Source organism: Scardinius erythrophthalmus (genome assembly GCF_964197995.2).
Source record: "Scardinius erythrophthalmus genome assembly, chromosome: 17".
In the NCBI taxonomy this organism is placed as follows: domain Eukaryota; kingdom Metazoa; phylum Chordata; class Actinopteri; order Cypriniformes; family Leuciscidae; genus Scardinius; species Scardinius erythrophthalmus.
The window spans coordinates 27,121,905-27,147,954 of NC_138237.1; the positions used below are offsets into that span (position 1 = coordinate 27,121,905).

Sequence of the window (26,050 nt, forward strand, 5' to 3'; positions counted from 1 at the left end):
TAATTAAACTATCCTGTAAGACATTCACAGACCTGCTGACAAGCACGTTCGCATTATGACAAAGTGGTCAGATGTTTGAGACTTATTCGTAAAGCTGCTATTAGGGAGGACCTGACAAGTCGAGTGAGGAACACACACACACACACACACAAAAGCGCTTTTGTGGGCGTACTGGGCGGCATAAGCTTGCTGTGGCATGAAATATTTCAATGCAGTGTTAAAAAGTTGAAAACAGGCTTCAAATTTTTGACTGTTATTGTCTGTTAAATATGTTTAAATTACAGGGACTGGTGTTGGTTTAAAATTGTAATTTTAACAGACATGAATATGAAGAACAAGAGTTTTTCGGCCCGTCATGTGCAGTAAAATCTCCTTATTAACTCTTACGATCCATCATCCTATGGCCAACTTTATCATCCATCAAAAGCTACATTTGCATTTTAGTACTCTAGGCCCCTGGCTACAGAGTCCATCTCTTACACACTGTCCCCCTGAGGGCCCCTCGGGCCTCTCCGGCCTGGCGACAGCAGAAGGAATGAGGGAAAAGAAGATTCTATTACAGATGACAAAAGAGCAAAGACCCGACCTCCGGTGAGCTCTATTATTTAACATACATTATAACCGAGATCCTGATTTGTCAAAAAAGACGGAAGACATGTGCAACTGCTTGAAGCGGTGACCTGATAAATATACATTTAGACACGCTGAAAACTTTTGCCGTTTGACAAATTAACGACACACAAATAACATGTTTAAAATAGTTTTAGGTTTAGCTTTTACAGACAGTTCCTCTACCCAACATGCCAGCTGCTATGTTTGCAGTCTGCTTTCTATTTACAAAAAGGAAGAATGATATTGTCAATTTCCAGCATGTGCCCTCTATTTAGTGTCTAAATTGGTATGAGGTCGATGATAATTATAAACAATTAGCAAATGCTGTCAAAAAAGTTTGGCATGTCTTACTGCAGGTCACATGCTTATTGCAGAAATGCACGTTCTTCTAGAGAGCGCAAAGAAACTTGCAAAACATACTAAACAATAACAGCAACTTTCAAATAACCGTTCAAGACTACACACCGCACGTGCATGCCATGCCGTGCAGAGTCACATTCTGCTTTAAAAAAGGAAGCATTAAATGGTCCATTTCCTGTACATGCGCTCAATATATTTGAATAAATATGCGGTCATGAAAAACGGCATGCATAAGTGGTAAATTATACATAATTAGCACAATGCTATTTCAAACTGTTTTAGGTAGAGTATCGCATGTCACACTGCAGGATGCCGTCAACTGTGCAAATGCAGTTTGAAGTGTACTTTTCATTTCAACCAGATGATCCAACAGTAGCTGCACGGATCTCAGACAACTTGGCATGAATGAAAGAACATTACCTACAGCTCAACCTAGCAAAGACAGAGCTTCTTGTCTTCCCTGCCACTCTGACTACAGCATAATTTCACCATCCAGCTAGGTTCATCAACAATAATCTTTAATTATTCGGTAATCTTTGATGACCAGCTGACCTTCAAAGGCCGCATTGCAAGGGTGGCACGATCATGCAGGTTTGCACTGCACAACATCAGGAAGATTAGGCCCTTCCAAGCCTCAGCCCGCTGGCTGAACGTCTGATGCATATGGCACACTTTACTGGAAACACTTCATTTTCAAAGTTGTCATCTGATTGGAGAAATTCTACAGGATGTCCGGGAGACGTGTTTGTGGAGTCCAAACCCCCTCATTGAGAAGAACGCTGTCATGCTTACAACTGTGACAATGAGCGCTTACCAGGATCAACTAAACGCTGGATTTTCAAAAGTATGAGGAGTATGTAAAGTTCGCGGCATAGACTACGTCCAAGAGTTTTACACACCGGTTTGTTATGGTAGGGACATTTTCACGCCCCTAAACATGACGAGAAACAAAACAAACTATGATCGGCTGCTTTACATGTCAGTCAGACGGCCTCTAGCCAGTCCTTGGCCAATGAAAGCTACAGACCTTGTCAGTCTAAAGGTCTGGCGAGACTAGGCCTTTTCAAACTTCTCGTCCAGGCCCTTGTCATATCTATGCTGGACTATTGCCTGGACTTCCACCTCTACAAATGATCCAGAACGCAGCAGCACAACTGGGTTTCAGTGAGCCCAAGTCACACCTCAGTTTCTCTCTCTGCACTGGCTACCAGTTAAAGCTCGCATGAAGTTCAAGACATTGGTGCTTGCTTATAGAGCAGCCACGAACCCTGCCCAGTGCTTCCTCCACCCGCTCTTACGAGTCTACATCCCCTCCACAAGCCTGAGGTCAGTAAGTAAGCGACGCCTCGTGATACCTTCACTGAGAGGCACAAAATCCCTTTCCAGAACATTTTCCTTCACAGTTCTTGGATGGTGGAATATCTTCCCTACCCTATTCAGAACGCCAAATAACACTGAATCCCCATCTCTTCCGTCAGCACTTCACTGCATCCCGAAAAAAAAATCCCCTATACATTCACTATTCCTTAATCTTTCCCTGTTCTAGCGTGTACTATACTAAACGTTGTCTGAAACTTGATTACCTGCACTCCTGATGTTTATTGCCTCTTTACGATGAATCGCTTGTTGTATTCCTCATTTGTAAGTCGCTTTGGATTAAAGCGTCTAAATGTAAATGTAAACTTTTCTTCTCAATATTTAAAACAAAAAACAAAAAAAAACACAAGATACTAAACAGTAACTTTCAAATAACAGTTCAAGACCACACATGTATTGCATGCGCGGGCACAGTCGCATTCTGTTTCCGGTTTTACAAAAAGGAAGCATTAAATGGTCAATTTCCTGTACGTGACCGTCTCCCCTTCTACCTTCACATATCTGACCACTCCCTGAACTGTGACCATAGGGCAGAGAGGAAAAGAGAAAGGAGATAGATAGCACACCAGCGAGAGAGAGAGAGAGAGAGAGAGAGAGAGAGTTACTGCAGCTCTTTCAAAGGTGAACTCTATCTGCGCTGCTGCTATAGTGAGCAGAGGCGGGTAATAAAGAATGCCGGGCCTGACAAGGAAGGTCTGGGCGCAGGTGTTAAATCAGGCAGTGCGGAGGGCAGCCGTATGCGCAGGCTGATTTATGGGCCCTTCCAACCCGTGTGTTTTAAACGTGACCTTGCGTATACACTAACCCTGACCCGCTTCTTCACCGGCCCATTTTACCATGCGCTTCTGCTCAAATACACACGCTTTCATTCCCATGCAATACCGTACATAGGGATGTGTCAGCGCGTGATGCCGTGTGTGTATATGTTTATGACTCTGGTGTCCTTCAATTGCTGAGTATGTGTGCGCTGGAGTTGGTCGAGAAGGTGCGAGTTCAACACATCGTACATGCATTTATATGCATTAGCTATGAAGATTGATTCATATGTTGCTTGATGCATCTCAAACTGTGAAAAACATGAGTATGTGCAAGACATTTCAAACTGATTCACGTTATATGATGCATCTGTGTTTGTTTGTGAGATGCTGAAAAGCATGTTAGTTTAAGACATTAAAAAAAAGCATGTTAGTTTAAGACATTTCAAACCGATTCGCATGGCTTTACGCATAACTGACGTGCAGTAAAACGTGTGTGTAATGTCTATGTGTGCAAAAGATATTAGATGAGTCACATTACTTGATGCATATCTCAATGTACTGAAAAAACTTGTCATGAGCAAGATATTTCAGACCGATTCATGGTAGCTGATGCATGAGTGCGTGTTTGTGACATGCTGATAATTGTGTAAGTGGAAGACATTTCAGACCGTTTCTCGTTACTTTAAGCATCACTGGATGTTTGCAATGCAGTAAAAAAAAAAATGTGTGTGAAGAGATGCATGCAAGAGATTTCAGACCATTCACATTACTTGCTGCATTTGAAAATGATTTCCATGTACTGAAAAAATTTCAGACCGTTTCACGTTACTTTTAATCATCACTAAGTGTGCAAAATGCAGTATAAAAAATGTATTTGTATGCGTGAAAAATTTCAGATGATCCGAATGACTTGATTACCGTGGGTTTTAGTGAAATGCCGAAAAAGGTTTTGTGGTCTGTGAGACAATTCAGAGCGATTCCTGTTACCTGATGCATATCTGGGTGTTTGTGACGTGATGACAAAGTGCGTGTTCATATGAGATTTTAGACTGGTTCATGTTTATTGGTGCATCTCTGAGTGTTTCTGACATGCTGAAAGCTTTGAGTGTATCTGTAACCCATGATTATCAGGCAGATTCAACATTAGTTGACCCATCTCTGACTGATTGTGACGTGCTGAGAAATGTGAGAATGTGTAAGACTCTCATGAGTGTATGTGACATGCTAAAAAATATGTTTGTGCATTCACATTAGTTGATGCGTTTCTTGGTGTTGGAGACATCCTGAAAAATGCTGGTATGCCTAAGACATTTCAGACCAATTTGCGTTAATAAATACCTCTCTGGAAGTCTGGCTTGCTAAAAAATAAAAAAATGCAGATCACTTGATGCATCTCTGAAAGTTTGTGATGCAGTGAAAGAGTTTATGCAGCAAGCTTGCGTAGTCTAGTGTCTCCCACACTGCTGACTAGGACACTGAGATAAACGATTGTACGCCAGATAAGATAAAGTTAACACCAGATAACTCCACTTCATATGTTTCGCTGTACCAAACGCATCAGTCCTCTTTTAGAGTTATTCAACTCTGCGCTATGTCTATTCAGAGAGCTCTCCTCATCCAAACGGATCGACACACTCTGAATATCAAAGAGGCAGCATACACCCTGTGCAGGGGCGACTGAAGGAAACTTTGAGGGGAAAATTAATGAGCTGAAATGGTTACGAGAGATATTAGCACGGTCGTGCGAGCATCCCAGGATGCACATTTGCCAAAAAAGCACGCACTTGGACACACACACTCATGCTTTCCCGTGTGTAGCCGGTGTGCGTTACGAGCTGCGCGGGGCTCGTAAAAGGTGGGTCGTGTCTGCGGTTGGGTTTTTGGGCTGGGTTTTACGGCAGGTGAGGGTCTGCAAACAGCTCTCTTCTGATTCGCACCATGCATGTCTGGTGCCAGTCTGGAAAATCACTGGTGTTGAGGGTACTTCTTTCTGCAGAGTGGTCAGTTTACCAAACATACACTCACAGCATGCAAACTGTAAGTACTCATATATAGTAATCCACAAACAATATCCAAATAAGCTGATGATGTTGTTTCATCATGATGAAGGTAAAATGTGCATCATGCATCACAAGCATGTTTGTTATCAAACCGGTTTTCTAAACACTCCAATCACGCCTTCTGCCCTGCCCCCTATAGTCCCAAGATCCCATCCCAAACTCCTGCCATTGGTTGATCCAGAAGTTCTTACTCATGTCATCAAGTCACAAACAGAGCAGTTTTCGGGAAGTCAACCTAAATGTGACAGAAACTTCTTCCAGAGTGTTCTCAATAATTAGCTACAGTACTTCTGACTCAAAACATTGATTTTATGCATTCTTATATGAAGAAACACATTTCACATTGATAAGGCTGCATAGTGACAGCAGCAAGTTTTGCGCAATGTATGGAAAGTATTGCGCAATGAATTTGCTGATACTGGCTTTGCAAAGGTTAAAGGGTTAGGTCACCAAAAAAATTTAATGATCCCATAATTTAATCACCCTCAAGCCATCCTAGGTATATGTGTTCCTTCTTTCAGCCAAACACAATCAGAGTTATATTAAAAAGTTATAATGGAAGTGAACAGAGCCTTTGAAGAGTTTTTGAAGCCCAAAAAAGTGCATCCATCCATCAGCGGGTTAATAAAGGCCTTCTGAAAAATAAAATAAAATAAAATAAAATAAAATTAAATTAAATTAAATTAAATTAAATTAAATTAAATTAAATTAAATTAAATTAAATTAAATTAAATTAAATTAAATTAAATTAAATTAAATTAAATTAAATTAAATTAAATTAAATTAAAATAAAATACTGGCTGTGCTATGTAATCAAACAGGAGCCAGTTGCATAAACTGATAAGAAAAGTTTTACAAGTTCCTTTCTTTTATACCGTTCATAACTTTTTTATGTCAGTTACATAAACATGTGGTTTAATTTAATACCAAAAAGTAAGTCTGATTACCCCTAACTAACTGCTAGTTGGTCATACAAGTTCTTAAGACAGTATTACCATAATGGCTATGTTTATGCAACTGGCCCCAGATGATGGCATACTTCAAAAATCAAGTTAAAGCAAGCAAAACGCATACAATAGATTTTGATGTCACAGTTGAATACGTCCATTTCCAGCGTTTTTATTAAGGGTAAATGAGGAGAGATTGTGTGTCATAAACACTAATGATGATGCAATTCAATCATGAGTCATTTATTGATTGAACTGATGGATTTATATGTGGCTGATGGGCGTCCAATCAATGGACCTGGGGCTCTTCTTAAATGGATGGAGGTTAACACAGCCCTATTACCTGCCGCTTGATTCCAGTGTGTTTTTATTACATGCAAAGCCATCATTCACGCGCATACGCATATAGAGATACATTCCCTCGATGGTCTCTCTCTTTTACACACACACACCATTATCACCTTTAACATTTCTAACCACAAGTCACACCAGCTGCGTCATCCCAATGACAGTATCAGCCCGAGCTTTCAACAGCTCCGCCAGCAAATAATTAAAGACCATTATTTACCTTCCTCGAGATGAACAGCTATCTCGTGCCATTCCGTATTCTACCTTTCCTCCCCCACTCGTTCTCTTTCTCTCTTATTCCGGTCTCCCCCCTTAGTGACACGTCCATGTCAGCTCCAATAAATCATCCCAATTTGTCTCTTCTCCGCCAACATGAGCTTTAATCTTCATTTACGACTTAGGAAAAAGGGTCTGTTTGTCTGAATTCTCTGATAAAACACTTAAGTAACATGTTTTTTCCCCCAGTGATTGTCATTTGGATGTACTGCACATATTTTTCATCCAAATGTAGCATATGATAAGAGAATAAAGTGTGAACAGTATGCAGGGGACAGATGTTAAAACGTCTTGAATACAAAGTGGGTGTGTTATTGTAACACCAAATTCATACATCTCAGTCTAGTATGATGACTTAAAAATGCTTAAAGTATGTCTAAAGAATATACAGGCCATCCAAACAGATATACAGATATAGATTTGAACTGAAAAAGTATGCTAATGGTCGACTACAGAATCCTATCACCTTCAGAACCCAAAGTGATTCCAATGGCTGAGACAACTTTTATTGGTACCCAAGCGCCTGACTCTTTTAAATTACTCATCATATATTACCGAAGCCGGTGCCTTTATGATTTCATCTTATCCTGCTAGTTTAGCATATCGCTAACTGGTTAAAAAAGCTCCTTTGATTAGATAGAACGTCATATCAGGATAACGATCAACATACGTGTAGAATCAAAGATATAGGCCTATACTGTAGTAGCTTTTACAAAAGCTGAGGTGAATACTAATTAGGGCTGCACGTTTTCAAGTTTTTCATTAACCGTTAACCGAGGCCCTTAGCGGTTAATACTCGGTTAACCATAGTGTGCGCGCCGCAACCCCGAGATAGGCAAAATTTGCGGGTGGGACATGTCCCCACCACTATTTTCTAAGGTCGATATTGTCACCACTTTTGAAACATCTCGCGGCATGAATACCAATACAAATAAACAAAACATCTTCAGTTAACTAGCAGAGCATTCATTTCGTTCGTTTTTTTTTTTTTTTTTAGGCGATCTAGCGCTGAAATGTTTTGTTTTTTAAATCAAGTGATCAAAGTGCTCGTTGCCGCTGCGATCGAGAAGGGGCTTGTAAAACGTGCTGAGGTATTATTAATTCGTGGCCACAACAATTCACCTGATACTGATAAATATTCACCAATTCACAAAAAAAAAAAAGGAATAAAAAGCTGTAGTCGGCCTTCACTGAAGAGCTATCTTCACAGGGACGAAAAACAGTTTAATAATTATTATTAATTCGTGGCCACGAAATAATTCACCTGAATATTCACCAATTCACAAAATATAGGTCTTTAGCATTCACTAATTAATAGTATCAAACTGTTTTTGGCCACGTTAAATCAAAATGAGGGAGGGAAATAGTTCAACGTGTCCACGATTTATTAAAACGAGGGAACAAATAAGTCGTCGTAACAACTAATTATTTAGATCAGTGGACAGGGCGCATAAGAACAAACAGTGAGAGAGCCCCGGCCGCGCGCGCGCGCACTCTCACCGCCTTCAAACAACACGAGCGCTGTATTGCTCTCTCTCCCTCGCGCATATCAACACAGTAAAAGGTCGGAAGACCGATTGTGTTTTATAGATTAGTAGTTTGTTCATATAAAGTGTTTGATTAGCAAGTACATGTTTAGGAAATGCATAATACAAATTGTATGGGTTAATGTAACGGTAAACGGACTCTGCGGGTAAAACTGTTGTGATGAAACTGCGCATGCGCGGGGTAAAACTGCTGGTGTAAAGCTGTGGCTCTGCGGCTCTGCAGACAGATATTATTGTGCTGCGATCAGTGGCGCGGATACTGACTGACTATATTTGTTTCTGGCTCGCGCACAGCCTTCATTCTCGGACGCGCGCTTTCTTTGCCCGCTTCATATTAGAAAACTGGTCTAGCGGTCTCTGGCGGTGCAAAAATGTATTACAACTAAATTCAATGCACACCATTGACGCCACTTAACCGAGCAAAATGTTTCACTCGGTTACGCAATTTTTAACGGTTAATCGGTTAATCGGTTAACCATGGACACCCCTAATACTAATTATGCACAGTATCAAACACAATTACAAAAAAACATACCATCATGGTAACACACAAAACACTAAAATAATGCAATAAACATTAAGTTAACAACATTGTGCATAACCAATAATAAGGATAACCAATAATACCAACAAAATAATAAGAAGAAAGAATTATTTAGATGAAAAACTATCAAATGAGAGTTGGGAACATCAATTTACGTTTTCTCACTGTGAATTATGACATGATTTGATCTTTTTCACTTCCAAAAACTAATATTTTTACAGTATTTTACTGTAAAATTAGATTAAATTAGATATATTACAGTTTTTCACCATACAGTTTATAGTAAATGAACTTAGCGTTAACCAAATAACATGTATTATCGGTGCATTTTTATAGTCTTTAACCATTAAAATTAAAAACTTTTTCTTTTTTTTACAGTACACAACAACAGAATGCATGACCAAATGTTATAGCTTAACAGGCTAATTGTTTAGTATGCTAACAGGCAAAAATGAAATTTAAACTAGATCATTTGTTGTTTTGGTTGTATCATGTCATATATAATATAAATGACACTTTCATGGGTAAGACAACATAAATGATTAAACGTTATGGTTGAGATTTCCAATCAGGCTCAGATTAGAACACTTAAAACAACTTCTCTCAGCCAATGGAAATGGATTGATGACTAAAGAGGACTGGATTCTGCAGAGGGATTGGATTGAACTGTACACTGACACCTATAGTGACTTTAGTGCGATAAAGTACGATATACAAGCCCTCCCTGCATACTATTAAATCCAGCACAAAATTGCTGTATTGAAATGAACACTACAATATTGTGTCTAAAGAAACAAAAAATGTGATATTGGCTATGGCTAGATTTAGAAAATTACCAAATATCAGACAATCAATTGGTGTGGGGGATCTGTCAGTCACCAATGATCACAGAGCCAGAGGCAAAATGTCAATTGAACTGGTGCTCATTCAGGCGACATAAATTTGAATATGCCTCACAACATTTCTCTGTCAACTAGCTACACTACCCGGCCAAAGTCACTGTTTGGATTTAAATAGGCAAATGCTTAAGAGTCTATGATTGGATCATTATTGCAGTGATTATTATGTTCTGTCATGTTATATGTTTGGCAACAGTTCTTCTAACCCTAGACACATCATGGCCATATTCCAGAATGACAGTGTCAAGATTCATCAGGCTCATATTGTGAAAGAATGGTTGGGAGGAGCATGAAGGATCATTTTCACACATGAATCCAGACCTTAACTTCATTGAAAGTCTTTGGGATGTGCTGGAGGAGACTTTACAGAGTGCTGGACTCTTGCATTGTCAAAACAGGATCTTGATCAAAAAATGATGCACATCTTGATTGAAATAATTGGTGTGATGTTTGTTGGTCAAGATCTTGTATTGACACTCTGTAAAGTCTACCATTGAGCCTGATGAATCTTGACATTGTCATCCTGGAATATGGCCATGATGTGTCTTCCTACATGCTTGTTTAAAAAATTAAAACCAACACTCTCCATCAAGCATTTGAATCCAAACAGCGACTTTTTTTGGCCGGGCCAAATGGCAAAAATATAAAATTTATATTAGCAACTTTGGATGGAAATTCAATTATCACATAAAACATCTGCGAATAAAGAATAAAACATCCCATGTGTTCAAGAGCACAAAATCGTCACTTCCTGGGAAATTGGCGCAAAATATTGGTAATAAAAATGTTGCTGCAATCGAGGAAGCCACTGTGGCCATTCTTTCATACATTTTCCGTTTTACATTTGGAGGTGGATGCTTGGTGTTTGGGAACGCAATCGTGTGAAACAGTTCTGGAAAGTAAATTATACCAAATCATTTTGATGACAGACTTTGGCTTAGGCATTTTGGTATGACCAAACTAACATTTGAGATGCTGCGCAATGAAATTGGTCTGTTGGTTAGTCCAGTTATCCAATCACATCCTCATGAGTTTTTTTTTTGTTGCAAATCGATGGATTTATTCGGTAAATGTGTTTCCACTGTAGCGCATGTCCTTTTATCGAGAAAAAAAATGTATATGCCTCAATTGAGCACGTAAGTTTTGCCCATCTTGGTGTTTCTATCCAGCATTGTGCTATATTATCCCAAAATTCACGTTAAAACAGGTGGATGGAAACATAACTAATGTTAAAAAAGCTCAAAGTGGTTTATCCCAAATCACTATACCATCCTACATGGAAACTTGCTTCAAAGTTTTGTATACGTACTGTATGTAAGTAGCATTGTCTGAAACTTTAGCCTTGCTTGGCGCCTTTAGAGGCGTTTTCGCTCAGTTCTCCAGCGTTCCCACTGGTCCCGCGGCAGAGGGGAGCGTATGTGTCTCAATCATGGCTCAATTACAGCCTTCTTGCCTCAGTATGAGAGATCTGTTATGAATACACAACCGCCGCCACCAATCACCATAACCACTGCTCTCATTACCATCCCTTTAACCGGAGCGATTATTACCCTTTTATTAATGGAGAGAGAGAGAGAGAGAGAGAGCTGAGAGCGAGATCGGAGAGAGAGAGAGAGATGGTGAAAGAGAGAGAGAGAGAGAGAGAGAGAGAGAGAAAGGAGATACAGCGGCGCGCAGTAAACGAGTGTCAGGTTCGGTGCACGCACTGAAAAATTAAACCAATTAGGAGCGCCGTTTGGAGCCCCTCCGTTCGCATTCCTCTCCGAGCCACTGAACAGCTCAGAGGAAAGAGAGACAGAGGGAGAGAGAGATAGAGGGAGGAAAAGAAAGAGCTCGGCACTCTATTCTGTCATGCTCGGCGAAGAGCGGAGAAGAGCGGGAGCGAGAGAGCAAACGTTGCCGCTGAGAGGCGGATTAAAAGCAATCTATATCCACATAAATCATTGATTAAATGAATCATGAAATTAATATGTAAATTGTGTGTTTAACCTCTATTTATATACCACTGTCTGTCATCGTAGCGTAAATCTAAAACTAATTGCGATTTCTCGCCGAGCCTGGGAAACTGCAAGAGAGAGACAAGGAGTGGAAGGAGGGAGGGAAGGAGAGAGGTAAAAGTCTGACATATTTATTAACTAAACGTGCAACTACATCAACTTACTCATTAACAGCGATATTAAGGGAGAGTGGGGAGAAAACCACACCGATTGTGCTGCATCAGCAAAACAAACATCAGTTCAAGTCAGTCAAAGAAAAAAAGCTCTGAAAAGTACAAGAGCCAGTTATATCAATGCTGTATCATTTATAGAATTTGTTCTTAAACGTATAACCTTGATAAAGGGCTGCAACTAGCAACTGTTTTGATAAGCTGTTTTTTGTTCGATTAATCGATTAGACAAGTACAAAAAGTCTAAAAGCAATTAGTAAAAAGCATGTTATTTTACATTTGTTCACTATGGATCTAGAACTGCAATTAACTACTACTTTAATAATCACTTAGTCTCCTGATTACTTGTTCGATTAATATGGTTAAAAAGCATAATTGTATTAAATGAATGAAAAGCAAGTCTTTTTCTACATCTGCTCCAATATGTCTTTTAACAAGTGCTACAACTAAAAACTCTGATCCTTCATTCATTTCAGATTAAAAAAAAACATTTCAGAAAAAATGTATATTCTTTACTATTAGAAACAGAATATTACCATTTGAAACTGGTATATAAGTTTTATAATCTTGAATTTACATGAATGTAATTGATCGATTAATATTAATTGCCGATTACTTTAATTAATCAATTATTCAGATTAAAAAAGCAAAAGTTTAGTAGTTCTTTAAATAATCTTCATTGAGTGCGACAACTTTTGTTGGATAAAAAAAAAAAATCTTGTCTTGTTCTGTCAAAGAACGTGAAAACTACAAAACAAAAAAGTGTATAATATAAAGTGTGTTCAAAATCAGGTTCAACATACCCGACTAATCAAAAAACATTCTTGTCCACCATTTTCATTAGCGATTTCTAAAGATCTCAATGATTGGCGGTTGTAGGTTGATACAGAAAATATCTTTGTGAACACTGACAGTATCATAAACATAGATACAATATCAAAAATACTGTAAACATGCTACCTTGATATAATATTACATATATCATGAAAGCATCAAATCGACTGATACCTGTATGTACTGTATGTCTGACAGACACATTGTTTAGGGGTCCCACCGGTGAGGTTGTGTGTGTGTGTGTGTGTGTGTGTGTGTGTGTGTGTGTGTGTGTGTGTGTGTGTGTGTGTGTGTGTGTGTGTGTGTGTGTGGGTGATATAGGTGAGGTGGAGTGATGGGATCGGAGGCCTTTCCTGCCTCGGCTGACATAAACCACACTCTGGACAGTCCAGCCGGCCACAGAGGACCCTGATTTATAGTCAGGCGAAAGCCAGGACAGCCGTGGTGATCTTTCAATAAAACATCAAAAAAAAAGCTCTGACCCATCCATTACCCATAAGCCCCAGTGGAACAGACGGGTCAGGTGTGCCTGCCATCCCTCACACTGCAATCTCACACTGAGGCACCATGGGAAAAGCCAGGAAGAGTGTGTGTACTGTTGAATTACAGCACAGTGAAAGAGATAAGAAAGAGAAAAAAGCAGTAAACTACCATTAGATTCTGCTCAATTACAGTTAATCTGATCGCAAGCTCAAAATCAAAACATTAACACTATTTTAACTCTACTTGATCAAATTAAGTTGAGATAAAATTGCTAATAAACTTCAAAGCAAATGTCATTACAAGTTGGGTCTGTGCTCATATATTGTAAAGTTTCATTTCATTTTTCTGCACACATTCGACGTTGTTCATCCAAAACAAGCAGAATAAATTTGCATGTACTGTAAATCGACATTAATCGTTTCATATTTGTTTTGTCCCATTAGATTAAATACGACAATTTATGTCACAATGGTTTTATTTACACCGAAATTTGCTCTAGTCATATTTAATGAATAATAGCACACATTTGCCAAATTTTTTACGCGATTACGCAAATAAAATAATTGACAGATGAATCGATTATTAAAATTGCATGAGACTGTACATTGAAGTATTAATATAAGTTTCACACTTAATTATATAATAAATCATATTTTAACATAACTCATATTTGCTGACTTCCATTTATTATAATATGAATTCATTAAAATAGGAGTTTTTAAAATGGGGTCTGGTGATCCTCAGGAAGCGGCAAGGGTGTCCAAGTGTGGGTACAATGTGAAAATAAAAAATATATATATTTTGTTCAAAATTTATAGGATTGTCAAAGCAAATTATAAAAGCAAATTTTAATTTGATAATATTACCGTTTCATTTAGCCATTATTTTTTCAGATAATTCAGTACGGTAACAAAATAACAGCAGATTATTTAATTTTGCAAACAACATGTGTTTATAATATATAATTTAGAATGACTACTTTTGTATATATAAACTGCCTTTATATATTAGGAAGGGGGTCCTGGTCATCAAAATATTTGAAAACCCCTTAATATATGATGATGTGTGTCAAATATGGGTCAAAAGTCAGAAAGAACGGATATGAAAATGAGTTTAACACACACACACCTGTGTCCAGATGGAGACAGGAAAGTGAAAGACAATGTATCCTTCACTTGACAAGAATGCAGCACAAGACGAGCCACAAGCTTTACCTTTACACACACACACACACACAGACTCAGAGCCAGTTTTTGATATGTTATCTGATACATGCACTAAACTGAAGGCAGATCATTGTCAGTGTCTTCAAAAGAAAGCAATAAAGCGTTGTGCATGCTCTCCCCCTTGTTTTCCTAATTCACTTCATTTCATTTTAACTATCCGTAACAATCTGGCGAGACATTACCCTGTAATGAAACCACACAGGGCCTGATTGTTTTCATCAGAGGAACACCCCCCCACCCCAATCTACACATACTCACACACACAAATGACACCCATTGCTACTGACAGACACAATATTTACACTGTTTCAGACATACACAGATGCACAACATCAACCCACCCATCCATACCACGCATACAAACACACACGCATTGCTTTGTGGGAGAAGAACCATCTGAGTTGCTGCAAGCTACTTATGACATAAAATATATGTGCTCCGATTGTACAAAGGTTGCGACATACGTTGCATTTACTAATCTACAGGATTGTAAAAGTTGTTATTATTAGGGTGTGGTCTTTATCCAGCTTTCTGATTGGACGTCTCTGTGAGGAATGTTTAAGACACGGACATCATAATGGTGAATAAACAAGCACGCAACCTGCTTTATAGTGTGGTTCCAATTTACAGTCTGTACACATGCTTAACGTGTTTCCAATCAGGCCCAGGGCCGCTATTAACGGAAAACATCTTCATACTTATGAGGGCACGGGAGAAAAAAACATGAGAATGGAAAACATATAAACGCAACCGTTATTGAGCATGCCCAAGATTCGCATTCAGGGCTGTTTGAATCTCTTTCAAACTAAGAGACGGATGAAGTGCAATGCAAACTGAAGCAGACTGAATACTTGCTGTCGTCTTGGACGAGGTGTGGGTTGCTCATCGGTTTTACTTTAAGTTAAAATGTGATTATTAAATATATTTTTCATATATCTCAATTCTGATTGGATGAGTTGAACTCAAAACAGCCATGCAGACCTAGTGGTCTGACTGAAATCATTCATTATTGAGTCATTTTATATTATGCTTATATAAATCACAAGTTATTTTTGCTGTAAATTTGCTGTTATTTTTGTAAAAAAATAAAATAAATCAATATTACATAACCATGTACAGTTTTTCCTGATAATCGAGTGATTGAAATATTAAAAATAATAATTAATAAATGATACATACATATACTGTATACACACAGATATATATATATATATATATATATATATATATATATATATATGTGTGTATATATGCGCATGTGTGTGTGTATATAGGGACAGTATATTTACAGTAGGCCTAAGGAAAATCTGTTAAAGGACAGTGCAGGGAATGACAGAAGTCATGTGGCATGTTACAGGTGGAGGTCACATGATACTTATAAAACATTTGGCAACTATCTTCCATCATAAGGTACCCATATCCTCTGCATTTGTCTAAAATAATTGCGTTTTTTTGTAATATGATCTACATTTCCACGTGCATGATGTGAAGAGAGCATCGCTCCTGGGTGGATTTTAAAAGTTTTATAGGCTTATTCTGCAGACTTCCGGATGGCGGTACGCAGAAGGGTGTGTGGGGGGTGGAGGGGGTGGTAATTGGAGCTGGGCCGCCCCGGGGCAGATAAAGACAGAATGAATCCCTTACAGATCCGACGAGAGCACCAAACCGGCCATGATGTCACCACATACCCTGGGCTTTTCTTGATTTAACCCAGACACAGAAAGAGACTCACATACACACAAACACTCACCCACACCCTCCCTGACCCTTTCTCTCCTCACATTCCACCTTGCTTTCATCTTTATTTCTTCTTTTAATAATCCGGCGCAAACAGATGTTTCTACGTTTGACTGCAACTTGACATTAGTATGCCTTCGCAGCCTGTCAAAGCCTTTTAATGCAGTGAAATCACTGGTGACTGACAGAAATCACCATTTAGTGTTGACAATTTACACCTTAATAATTCTATTCATCGCCACTTGTGTGTGCACAATCAGTCAATCAATAAATCAATCAATACAATTATTATTTCATACATTTTTAAAATAACATTGATGTGTTAAATATTTAATAAGTACACTATTTAAATAATTACAGTACATTTATATTCCATGAAATTTCCACAAAATACAAATGCCTAGCCTCTTGTATGTTATTTTACCACAGTAAATAAATAAACAAATAAATAACACAGAAATATAATTATTATTTTATACATTTTAAAATCACATTTTAATGTATTATTCAAAATGTAATAATTATATTAATTACATAATTATATGCATTATCATTATATTTATTTTATATTCCACAAAATTCAATTGCTTGGCCTCTTGTGTATATTTGTCCACAATAAATAAATACATAAATATACATTATATATATATATTTATATATTAAATATGCTATATTATGCTTTAAATAATTATATTTAATACGTTTCACAACAATATATTATTTACTTAGGTTTTTTTTATTTACAATAATGGAAAATACAACTATGAATTCATAAAGACACTTTCATAGGAGAACGTTGGCGTACGGTGTAAAACTGGAGCAGATTTGTTTGATGCTTCACTATCATTCTCACAGTTTACACACACACACAAACTATGTAAGAAAGTTAGAAAGTGGTACCCGTTTAAATCACCAGAATTCAACAACATCAATGTTCAATTCACACTAAACCAAATGTTAAAGTTTGCATGTGAGCACATAAAACACAGCACTAGATCCATGGGCTGCTATTCATTTCATTTCAAATCTATGGTCACTTCAAGACTGAGCTGTTCATTTCCAAGCAGGACACCCTTGAGGGAACTAACAGGGCATTGTGCTCTTCAGGTGAACCCATCTGCCCAAGGCCCCAAGCTAGATAGAAAGGGGTTAATGCTGCAAATTATGGCCTCCAGATGTGGGAGACAACTGTACACACTCTTCTAAGCAGAAAAAAGCACGACTTTGTCATCTCCATCTCCTTTCAAGTCCATCGAAACGGGATTCCAAGACTCACTTGAGCTCGCCTGTCATTACCATAACCTCTCCGTTCCGGCGCGCAAAACGCTTTGTGCGAACGGATCAACAGCTGCTAGCTCGCAGGAACGGGGAAGTGCAGCAGAACATGTCATGAAATATTAATCGGCATAATTGGGATGCTAGTTAGCGCTTCTTTGACCAGCTTTAGTCCCCTCCGGCCCCTCCACGCGAGCTAGCGCTTAGCGTTAAACCAAACTATTAAAGTGGCAGAAAAAATGATGAACTCCTGAAAATGGATTAGATGGGGCTTATGTTTAAAATACTTTCTAAAACGGCTCTAATCGCCTTCTCGCCGCCACGACAGACAATGGCGGGGCGGAGGAGGGGGAGAAAACACCAGCTCTTCCGGTACAAACTACTTTGCCGATTTCAGTGTCACATTCAATTTTCTGCTTCCTGCTTCTCCCCGGATCCCCATCCAAAAAAACAAGCATTTAAAACATCAGTCCTAATTAGATGATTAGTGCTTGGAAGGGCAGGAGATAAGTCATTTGCATAATTCAATCATAAGAGTTAGAGATACATATTTCGATGTTCGTTTGTACAATTATCTCCGCTGTCCTGAGGGCTGTGATACTAATGTGATTAAACAATACTCTTGCGCGGGGCCTAGTGTCCTCCATTAAAGCACTGCTAGAGGCAAAGCAAAAATTAATTTTAGGAGACAATCAATTTTATTCTACATGACTGTAATAAATATAGCCTGGCTGCAGATGTGTCATTAAGCTCAGGAGGAGACTTTCCCAAAGTCAAAATGACACTATTCTCTTTCTCTCCTCCTGCCGTAACTCTGCGGACGGCGAGCGGAAAGTGTCATTTTTCCTCTTGTGAGATCCTTGACAGGCCATATCCATCTGTCTGTTTTAACCTCTTCTATCTCTCTCCCACGTCGCTGCACATCAGTGAACACCTGCTATTCCTCATCCCTATCGAGACTGCGTATTAGGAGCTAACTTCGTAATCGCGGCTTCTAAACGCTCCTCAAACGTCGTTTAATGAACGCGGATGTAAATGTGTAATTTGTGCAGATTCACATACGTAGCAGGCTTCTTAATTTGTTTTCGTGATTTCCGCGCCCAAAAAGGTTCTAGTAGCGCCTTTCCATCACTAATTGACCACATGTGTCTTTGCTTTGCCTCTAATTCATTGGTTACGCATGGGACTAGTTATTAAAGCGCTGCGGCTTGGAACAGGCACCCGCCAACGTTAATGAGAACTCACATGGCCACAAGTTGTTTTATAAGAGCCCGTCAGCAGTTAAGCGCTCTCACGTCTCAAGCATGTTCGCAGTAAGACATAGACGGACAGAATAGTCAGTCTGGAAGACCAGCTGCCAGCTTGTCTTTACAAAATATGTTCAACTACCTATAAATAAAACTAGATCTATCCACACATCTTACATGGTGGCCCAAATATATATATACTGTATACACACACACACACACACACACACACATATATACACACATTCATATATACATATATACACACATTCATATATACATATACATTCATATATCCATATGCACACACATTCATATATACATATACATTCATATATCCGGTCAAAAGTTTTGAATGTTTTTGAAAAAAAGTCTCTTATGCTCATCAAGCATGCATTTATTTGATCAAAAATACAGACAAAATTGTGAGATATTATTGCAATTTAAAATAATGGTTGACTATTTTAATATACAATCAAATATTATTTATTTATTTGATGCAAAGCTGAATTTTCAGCATCATTATTCCAGTCTTCGGTGTCACACGATCCTTCAGAAATCATTCTAATATGATGATTTGATACGTCGTTATTATCAATGATGGAAACGGTTTAATGTTTTAATATTATTCTGAAACCTTTTGACAGCACTAATATGTGCATAAATTGTTATATACAGCGCTATCTGCTTGTTTGTATCTCTGTTTGTTGATGTTATGTTAGTTTGTTCAATTTAAAATTTTATAAAAACAGGTTTCAAATCATGACAGCCTGTTTTAAAACTGAATATGAGATATGACAGCCGTTCACACAGGCTACCGTCATAAAAACACCGAAGCCCCTCTTGACGTTTCAAGTGGTCTTAATTCATAATTTACTGTGCTGAAAGGGTAAAGGAAAGAGTGAATCTGCAAAAACAACAACCCCCCCAAAAGGTGGATGTATAATTAATGGCTGACATTAAGGTGTGCCGAAGGAAAAGCGACAATCTGAGGAGATTTGATGAGACAGCGGGGTGTCTCGTGTGCCCAGGCCGAGCTGAGCGTCGCAGCCTCGGGCGAAGCCACAGGCGCTGAGCTGCCGTCCATATGGACCGGGCGCGCACACGTCCGCGCGCGCCACGAAACTGGAGGCTCGCGGTCACGCACTGGAGCGCGCACTCCTGACAGGGGATGCGAAGGTAATTGTGTGTATTAGCAGCAGTACGTGTCTGTCGGTGTCTTTGTTTTAAAGTTCCCAAATTTATTGAGTGTTCAAACTTAAAGCGCGATTCAAAATTAGACAGAATCGACCATTAATTCAAATTCATTTGCAGAACATGCTTCTTAAAGGTGTCAAATTGTGCATTTTAGGGAATCTTTGAAAAGCAGCACTTTGACGCGGAGTGTGATGGTAGCTCGCGCCTGGGGCAAAGATGGGAATTAGACACATTTTAAATTAATGACTAAAAAAAGCAAATCGCTTCAAGAGACGAAAAAAAAAATATGACAGGCTTTCGAACAAGTAATGCGTTTTATGATTTAACTTGACAATTCCTGCTAAAGTGCGATTGGCATGAATGCTAGTAGGGATGTTTCTCTCATTTTTATGATTTTATTCGCATGAAGAAACTCTCTGGTCAGCGGTGCAAAAAAATATTAGTGGACAAGAGCTTTCTGCACTATTTTTTATTTTTGCACTTGCATTTGGTGGAGAGGGGAAAAAACAGTTAAACTAATCTAATCCACCTTTGGAGAGCAAGCACAGATGTTCATCTCTAATGTAATTCCCATTCAATTTCCTAAGTGCAGTCCCCAAGTGCAAACTAGTTTAGTGTTATGTTTAGCTTGCAAATTTCGTTTTAATAAATAATGAATGCATTAAAACCTGGAGATCAATTGCGAGCTGAGAAATCATAAAAGCGGGCCGTAAGTGCCGCGTGCGTTTGCTGATTTGGACACTTTCTGTGTTTCAGTCAAGTTTTACAGATCCCGTTGCATATTTATAGGTCGTATCTGAAAATCTAGTGAGCTCCTTACCTAGACAGCATATTGAGCTGCTGACTTGGAACGGGACAACTTGCTGCGCGTGCATGGGACGCGTTCTTGCGTTCCGGAGCCCAAGCACCGACTCTTTTTCAACACCGACTTTTTTTTTTTTTATGATTTATATAACTTTCAATTCCCTTAAAATGTGGACGAAACACGCATTATGGGTATTTTAAAAGTCTAGTCCGATTCCTGAACAATTGATTCTGATGAGCCGGTTCTTTTTAGTGAATCAAAAACTTAGAGTCTGAACGAATGACTCTATGAGTCGGTTCTTTTTAGTGCAGCAAAACACACAGCAGCGCCAAGTGTATGACTTTAAAAGTGCTTTTAAGTGAATCAAAAACACTTACGAATCAGTCCCAGCAGAAAGACCTGATAAGTTAATTCATGATGTCCAACTCAAAATTAAGTTACTTAAAGATAAACAAACTATATGAGTTCTGTTGTAATCAGTGATTTATTTATTTTTTCATTTAAAAAAAAAAATCAATGGTATAGGATTCCTTTTTGCTTGTTAATACTTAAAAATTGCTGTAGCTATTCAAAAAATCTAGGACCAATTACTATCTTACATTCATGTCACGTTTAAGACGTCTTCACGTTTATCTGTTCTGTTGAACTGTAATATGTTTGACTGCTGAAGGCAGTACATGCATTAAGAGCTGCATTTCTTTCATCCAAATATGTATTATTTACACTTTAAAAAAATATTTTCATGATTTATCATCACAATTTATCTTTTGTCAAATCAACTTAGATAATGTGGTTCACATAACATAATATTTTGAGTTTCTATACATCTCCTTCATTGTATTAACTCAAATTTTTCATTTCAGTGAACTCACTGGTAACTTGCTTTTTTAAATTAAACCAACAATCATTTTTTTACAATGTAACAGTAAGTGAATCGTGCAATAATGGAACTGTAAAGGAATCATTAAGAGGAAACAGAATCAGTATTGCAAAAATTCCTTAAGATTCCCATTCCTATCAGTTTTGTTGGTCAACATACACATGCATGAGACAAATGCCTTTGGCCACCGCGTCGCATCTTGTTCTATAAGTGTTTGTGTGACCCGTTTAATTCCGTTGCGCTCTGTCTGGCTGATTTGAATACTAAAAATGTGCCCTATTTAAACACCCCCTAAATAGGCAGCTCACTATAGGTTGAGACACAGCCGTCACCGGGCTGGCGATCATCCTCGCTTGTTTATCCGTGGCTGTCCCATACAAACTGATGCAAAAGACACCCATTTGTCCCAGCTTAGCCCTTCTCCCAATGAGCCTGTGCTGAAGGAGGAGAGAGAGAGAGAGGAAGAGGGAGAGAGAGGAGGCGAGGGGCCAGCACGCACATTAGTTTCAGCCATCTGGTAGCGGGACGGTGGATGATGTTTAAATCTGACTATAAAAGCGATGCTTGCGAAGGTGAACTGTAAAGCAACGATGCCGAGGAGCAAATTCAATTTCAGGGGGGCCCATTGCTCGGGCAATTTCATTATCCCACCGTATGCTGCAATCTGACAAGAAGAGTGAAAAGCGCAGCGCTCCGCACCTCATTCTCTTATTGTCCATTTTGCCTGGACTCAAAATTAAACAAAATAATGTTGTAAAACGGTCTCTCCCCCGCTCACTTTCTCCTCGCTCTCGTTTCTAATTAGATGTGCACGGCAGATTGATTCAGAACTGCGCAAAGCCCAATAAAGTGACGGGGGATTCTTCTGGAGGTTGTGCTGGGGATGTTAAAAGGTTAATTACAGAACCTTGCCCAGAATGACCATCTGGATATATGCGCCCTCTCCCCCTCTCTCTCTCTCTCTCTCTCTTAAACACACATGTGCATCTCCACACACACATTCACTGTGCAAAAGTGCAATTTAAGACCACGTTCCTGAACCTACTCCCTCCAACCAATTTTCAATACCTGACCTTTTACCTGTAAGAAACTAAGAAATGGAAATAGAAAATACTAGACCTGATGCAAATTATATATATATATACACACACACGCTACATTGTGACTGTCATTCCATTAAAAGCAAAGATTGTGCAGTTTTCATCATATAATTAGACTTTTTTTCTCAATAAAAAAAAGTCCAAAAGCTGTCACCCTCTCAAAAGGTACCCCTTTGTGCCTAAAGAGTGCATATTAGTACCTCAAAGTTACATATCGGTACGACAAGTGTGCATATTAGTACCCAAATGGCACATATTTAGAACATTTTTAAAGGGTATCGTCCCAGTTACAGCTTTTGCACCATTTTTTCTGAGAGTGGATGATAAAGGTCTTTATAGGTGTACTGCTCCCTTGAGTCCCACCACACACTCACACTCACACACACACACAAGCTGATATTGCTAGAGGAGCCTGAGAACACTAATGCATCTGTCAAGATAACAAGCTAAGAATAACATCTCCACACCAAACAGAGCCACAGATCCAGGAGAGGTGCTTCATTGATTTATGCAACATAGCATCTTATCCCAAATGAGACGTGGGACATCATCATCCAGAATCAAACCGATATCAAACAAGAATTCAAATCTGGCCCTGGATATGACATGGGTCAAAAGCGCATGACATGATACTGACGTCTATGTATTCTGTGGAGCAAATAACAGAAGAAAGTGAAATGCAACCGAAGTATGACCCCTAGTCCAAAGAGCTGTCGTTGTAAGGAAGAATAAAAGACAAAAACGTCAAATATCGGAAGCTCAAAAGTTTCTAAATACTTAGTGTAGTTTAAGGAGTAAATGTAGTAATTTAACAAAATGTCCCAATGGAGACTAAATCCGCCCAGGATCCCTGGAAAAGGTTACTTATAAATATCATGAAGACAAAAAGTTTTTTTTTCTGTTGTTGTTGTTGTTTTATTAATCTTTGCCTAACTTATATCCTTGCCAGTTCAATTAGTGCAATGATTTATTAAAATGTGCCTCCAACCAAATAAAATGTATTAAAAGGCAGATGAAATAGTCTACTATTAAAATTTGCTATTCATTTTTATAGGCCTATATCCTTGAAGGTTCATATTTTTAGTTTATTTGAATCGTTTTTAGATAATAAATAGCCCATGTTTGCGCTGTAATAAACATGTTTAAGCGAGTCTCGTAAAAACCGGATAAGCGAGGAAAATGAATCAAAAAGATTCTGGAGAAAGCTGTTCATTTTATGATTTATAATTACTTCTGTATTTTCCTCATGACAGTTATTTGCTTTGAAACGAACAAAACTGCAGGTGGTTTGGCAGAAATAAAAACTGACTGGAACCTATTTCAGACAAAAGTTTGATTTGGGATTTTTAATTAGTTTTGAAAAGTAGGCTACACAAGTAGCACTTTATAATCATTTTAATTAAAATATGAAAATATTTAGCCTAGGCTTTATTAAAAGGTAACTAATTTAAATCACGTGCATTAAAATAAAAACGTCATAGGCTAATTGATATTTTTCTGCAATGTGCAATTTTTTTTTTTTTTATAATGAAAGTTATCATGAAGTGTTACCAACTTTGCCAACTCCGCAAGCTCTGATTGAACTTGAAAAGAGCATCAGATTCCACAGCTCGGTGTAAATCTGAAGTGTATGTGATGTAAGTCTTGCCTGGCATTGGTGCAGTCGTTATAAAGCGCCTCGAAGTCTTTTCGGGTGATGAGTTTGCACCGGTTCACGCCCGGCTGAATGGCCCCGAGTCCGCGCAGGATCCGCACCTGCTCCACCGTGCACACCACCGGGCATATATCCAGCCGCTTCAGCTTGGTGTAGACGGTGTGCAGTCCGCCGACGAGGTGCTTCAGGAACAGGTCGAACACCTGCGGGAGACAGATGAGCTCCTGACCGTCCACGGTGAACGAGGCCACTTTCACCCCGTGCACCTCCACCATCTTACACTCGTTATTATGGACTCCGCCGGGCCCGTTCCCGTTCGTGCCGCCGCCGCCGCCACCGGTGCCGGTGATGAAAGAGTTGATCATGCTGCTGGTCAGTCGCGGGGACTCGGCCGGGCTGGAGTACAGAGAGTCGGGACGGAACAGGCTGCTCGCGCCCCCGGGAGTGGAGGTCGGTGAAAGCACCGGAGGAGTTGCTGATACGGCCATAGTTTATGCGAAGTTTCCTCCTTTCCGTACTTTTTGAGTCAAGCACACCTTTGCTGGCTCCTCGCACTGTTTCGCGGCTTTCACTCGGTGTTTCTCATGCGTCTCCGGTAGCCACTGCTGATAGTCGGTAATGTGCAACTACCTTCCTCGCGAGTGAGATGGACAGAAGTGTATCGCACTCAGCGGTTCAATTAGCCAGCCCACTACAGGCCGGAGTGACAGTTCTCTCAGCCAATAAGGAACGCGATGGCACACACCTTCAAATATTATTGGCCATCTGCCAGTTAAGGGCGGGGACTTGAATTCTCACTATCAAAAGCGAATACAACTTTTTAGATTGCTGTTAGACAGATGGTAGATATGTATATTTCATGATCATTTGGTAACACGCCGTAAGTGAATCCGTTCAATTTTATAAAATGCTTCTTAACAATGACTTTGTAGAAGTTATTGAAAGTTACCATATTATGGCATTATATGCCTGAATAGCAACAATGTACTTACACCTTTATAAGACTTTTTCGACTAATACATGATCCAACTGTAATATTAACAAATATGATACAGCTGAGCTGTTCACAGTCTGTCCTGCCATACCATCGTATTATTGAAGCATCATCTTTTAATTGGTCTCGCAGACAGTCTCCATTTCAGTTTTAAAATTACAGTGCAATAACAAGCATGAGGATATCATCAAGATTCATGACTTATTATGCTTATTATTTGTGATCAAAATGACTTTAAGGTCTAAAACATTATTGCTATTAACTGTACATGCAAAGGTAAACTGAGGTGAACTAACTTTACTGTCTAAGCTTTGAATAAGCACTTCTGTTGTTATATAACATTGCTTTTTAGGTAACTTATAAAAGATAGAGTTCCGCTGTTTAAACATTTGGCCTAATTTGAAGCGACATGTGAAGTGGCTTGCTTAGAATTTCTAGTAGGTTATTATGGTGCTAGTATAATTGGTATTTGTCATCATTTGAGTTCTTGTACCCATATGTTAAAAACCTGACACAGATTATTTTTTGAACAGACCCTCTGAAAATATATGGAGTGACTTCAATAGAGAACAACGTTCTGCATAAAATTTTATATATAAAAAATCTACAACATGTAAAAATGTCAGTCTCTCTAATACAATTTTTTTTTTATTGTAACACATTTGATTCACGTTTTTCCTTTCAATACTTTATCTTTGCTCTTATTATGAACCACTTATTGAA

The 26,050-nt window shown here is 38.8% G+C and overlaps 1 protein-coding gene across 1 annotated transcript in view; it reads right to left on the reverse strand.

The window, feature by feature from the left end:
• dacha (dachshund a) overlaps positions 1–24,993 on the reverse strand; it is a 150,774-nt gene extending 125,781 nt beyond the window's left edge. The window contains exon 1 of the mRNA XM_081391133.1: positions 24,328–24,993. Coding sequence (XP_081247259.1) covers positions 24,328–24,821 — 494 coding nt within the window. The 5' untranslated portion in view covers positions 24,822–24,993. The remainder of the gene's footprint in view (positions 1–24,327) is intronic.
• Positions 24,994–26,050: the final 1,057 nt, after the last annotated feature.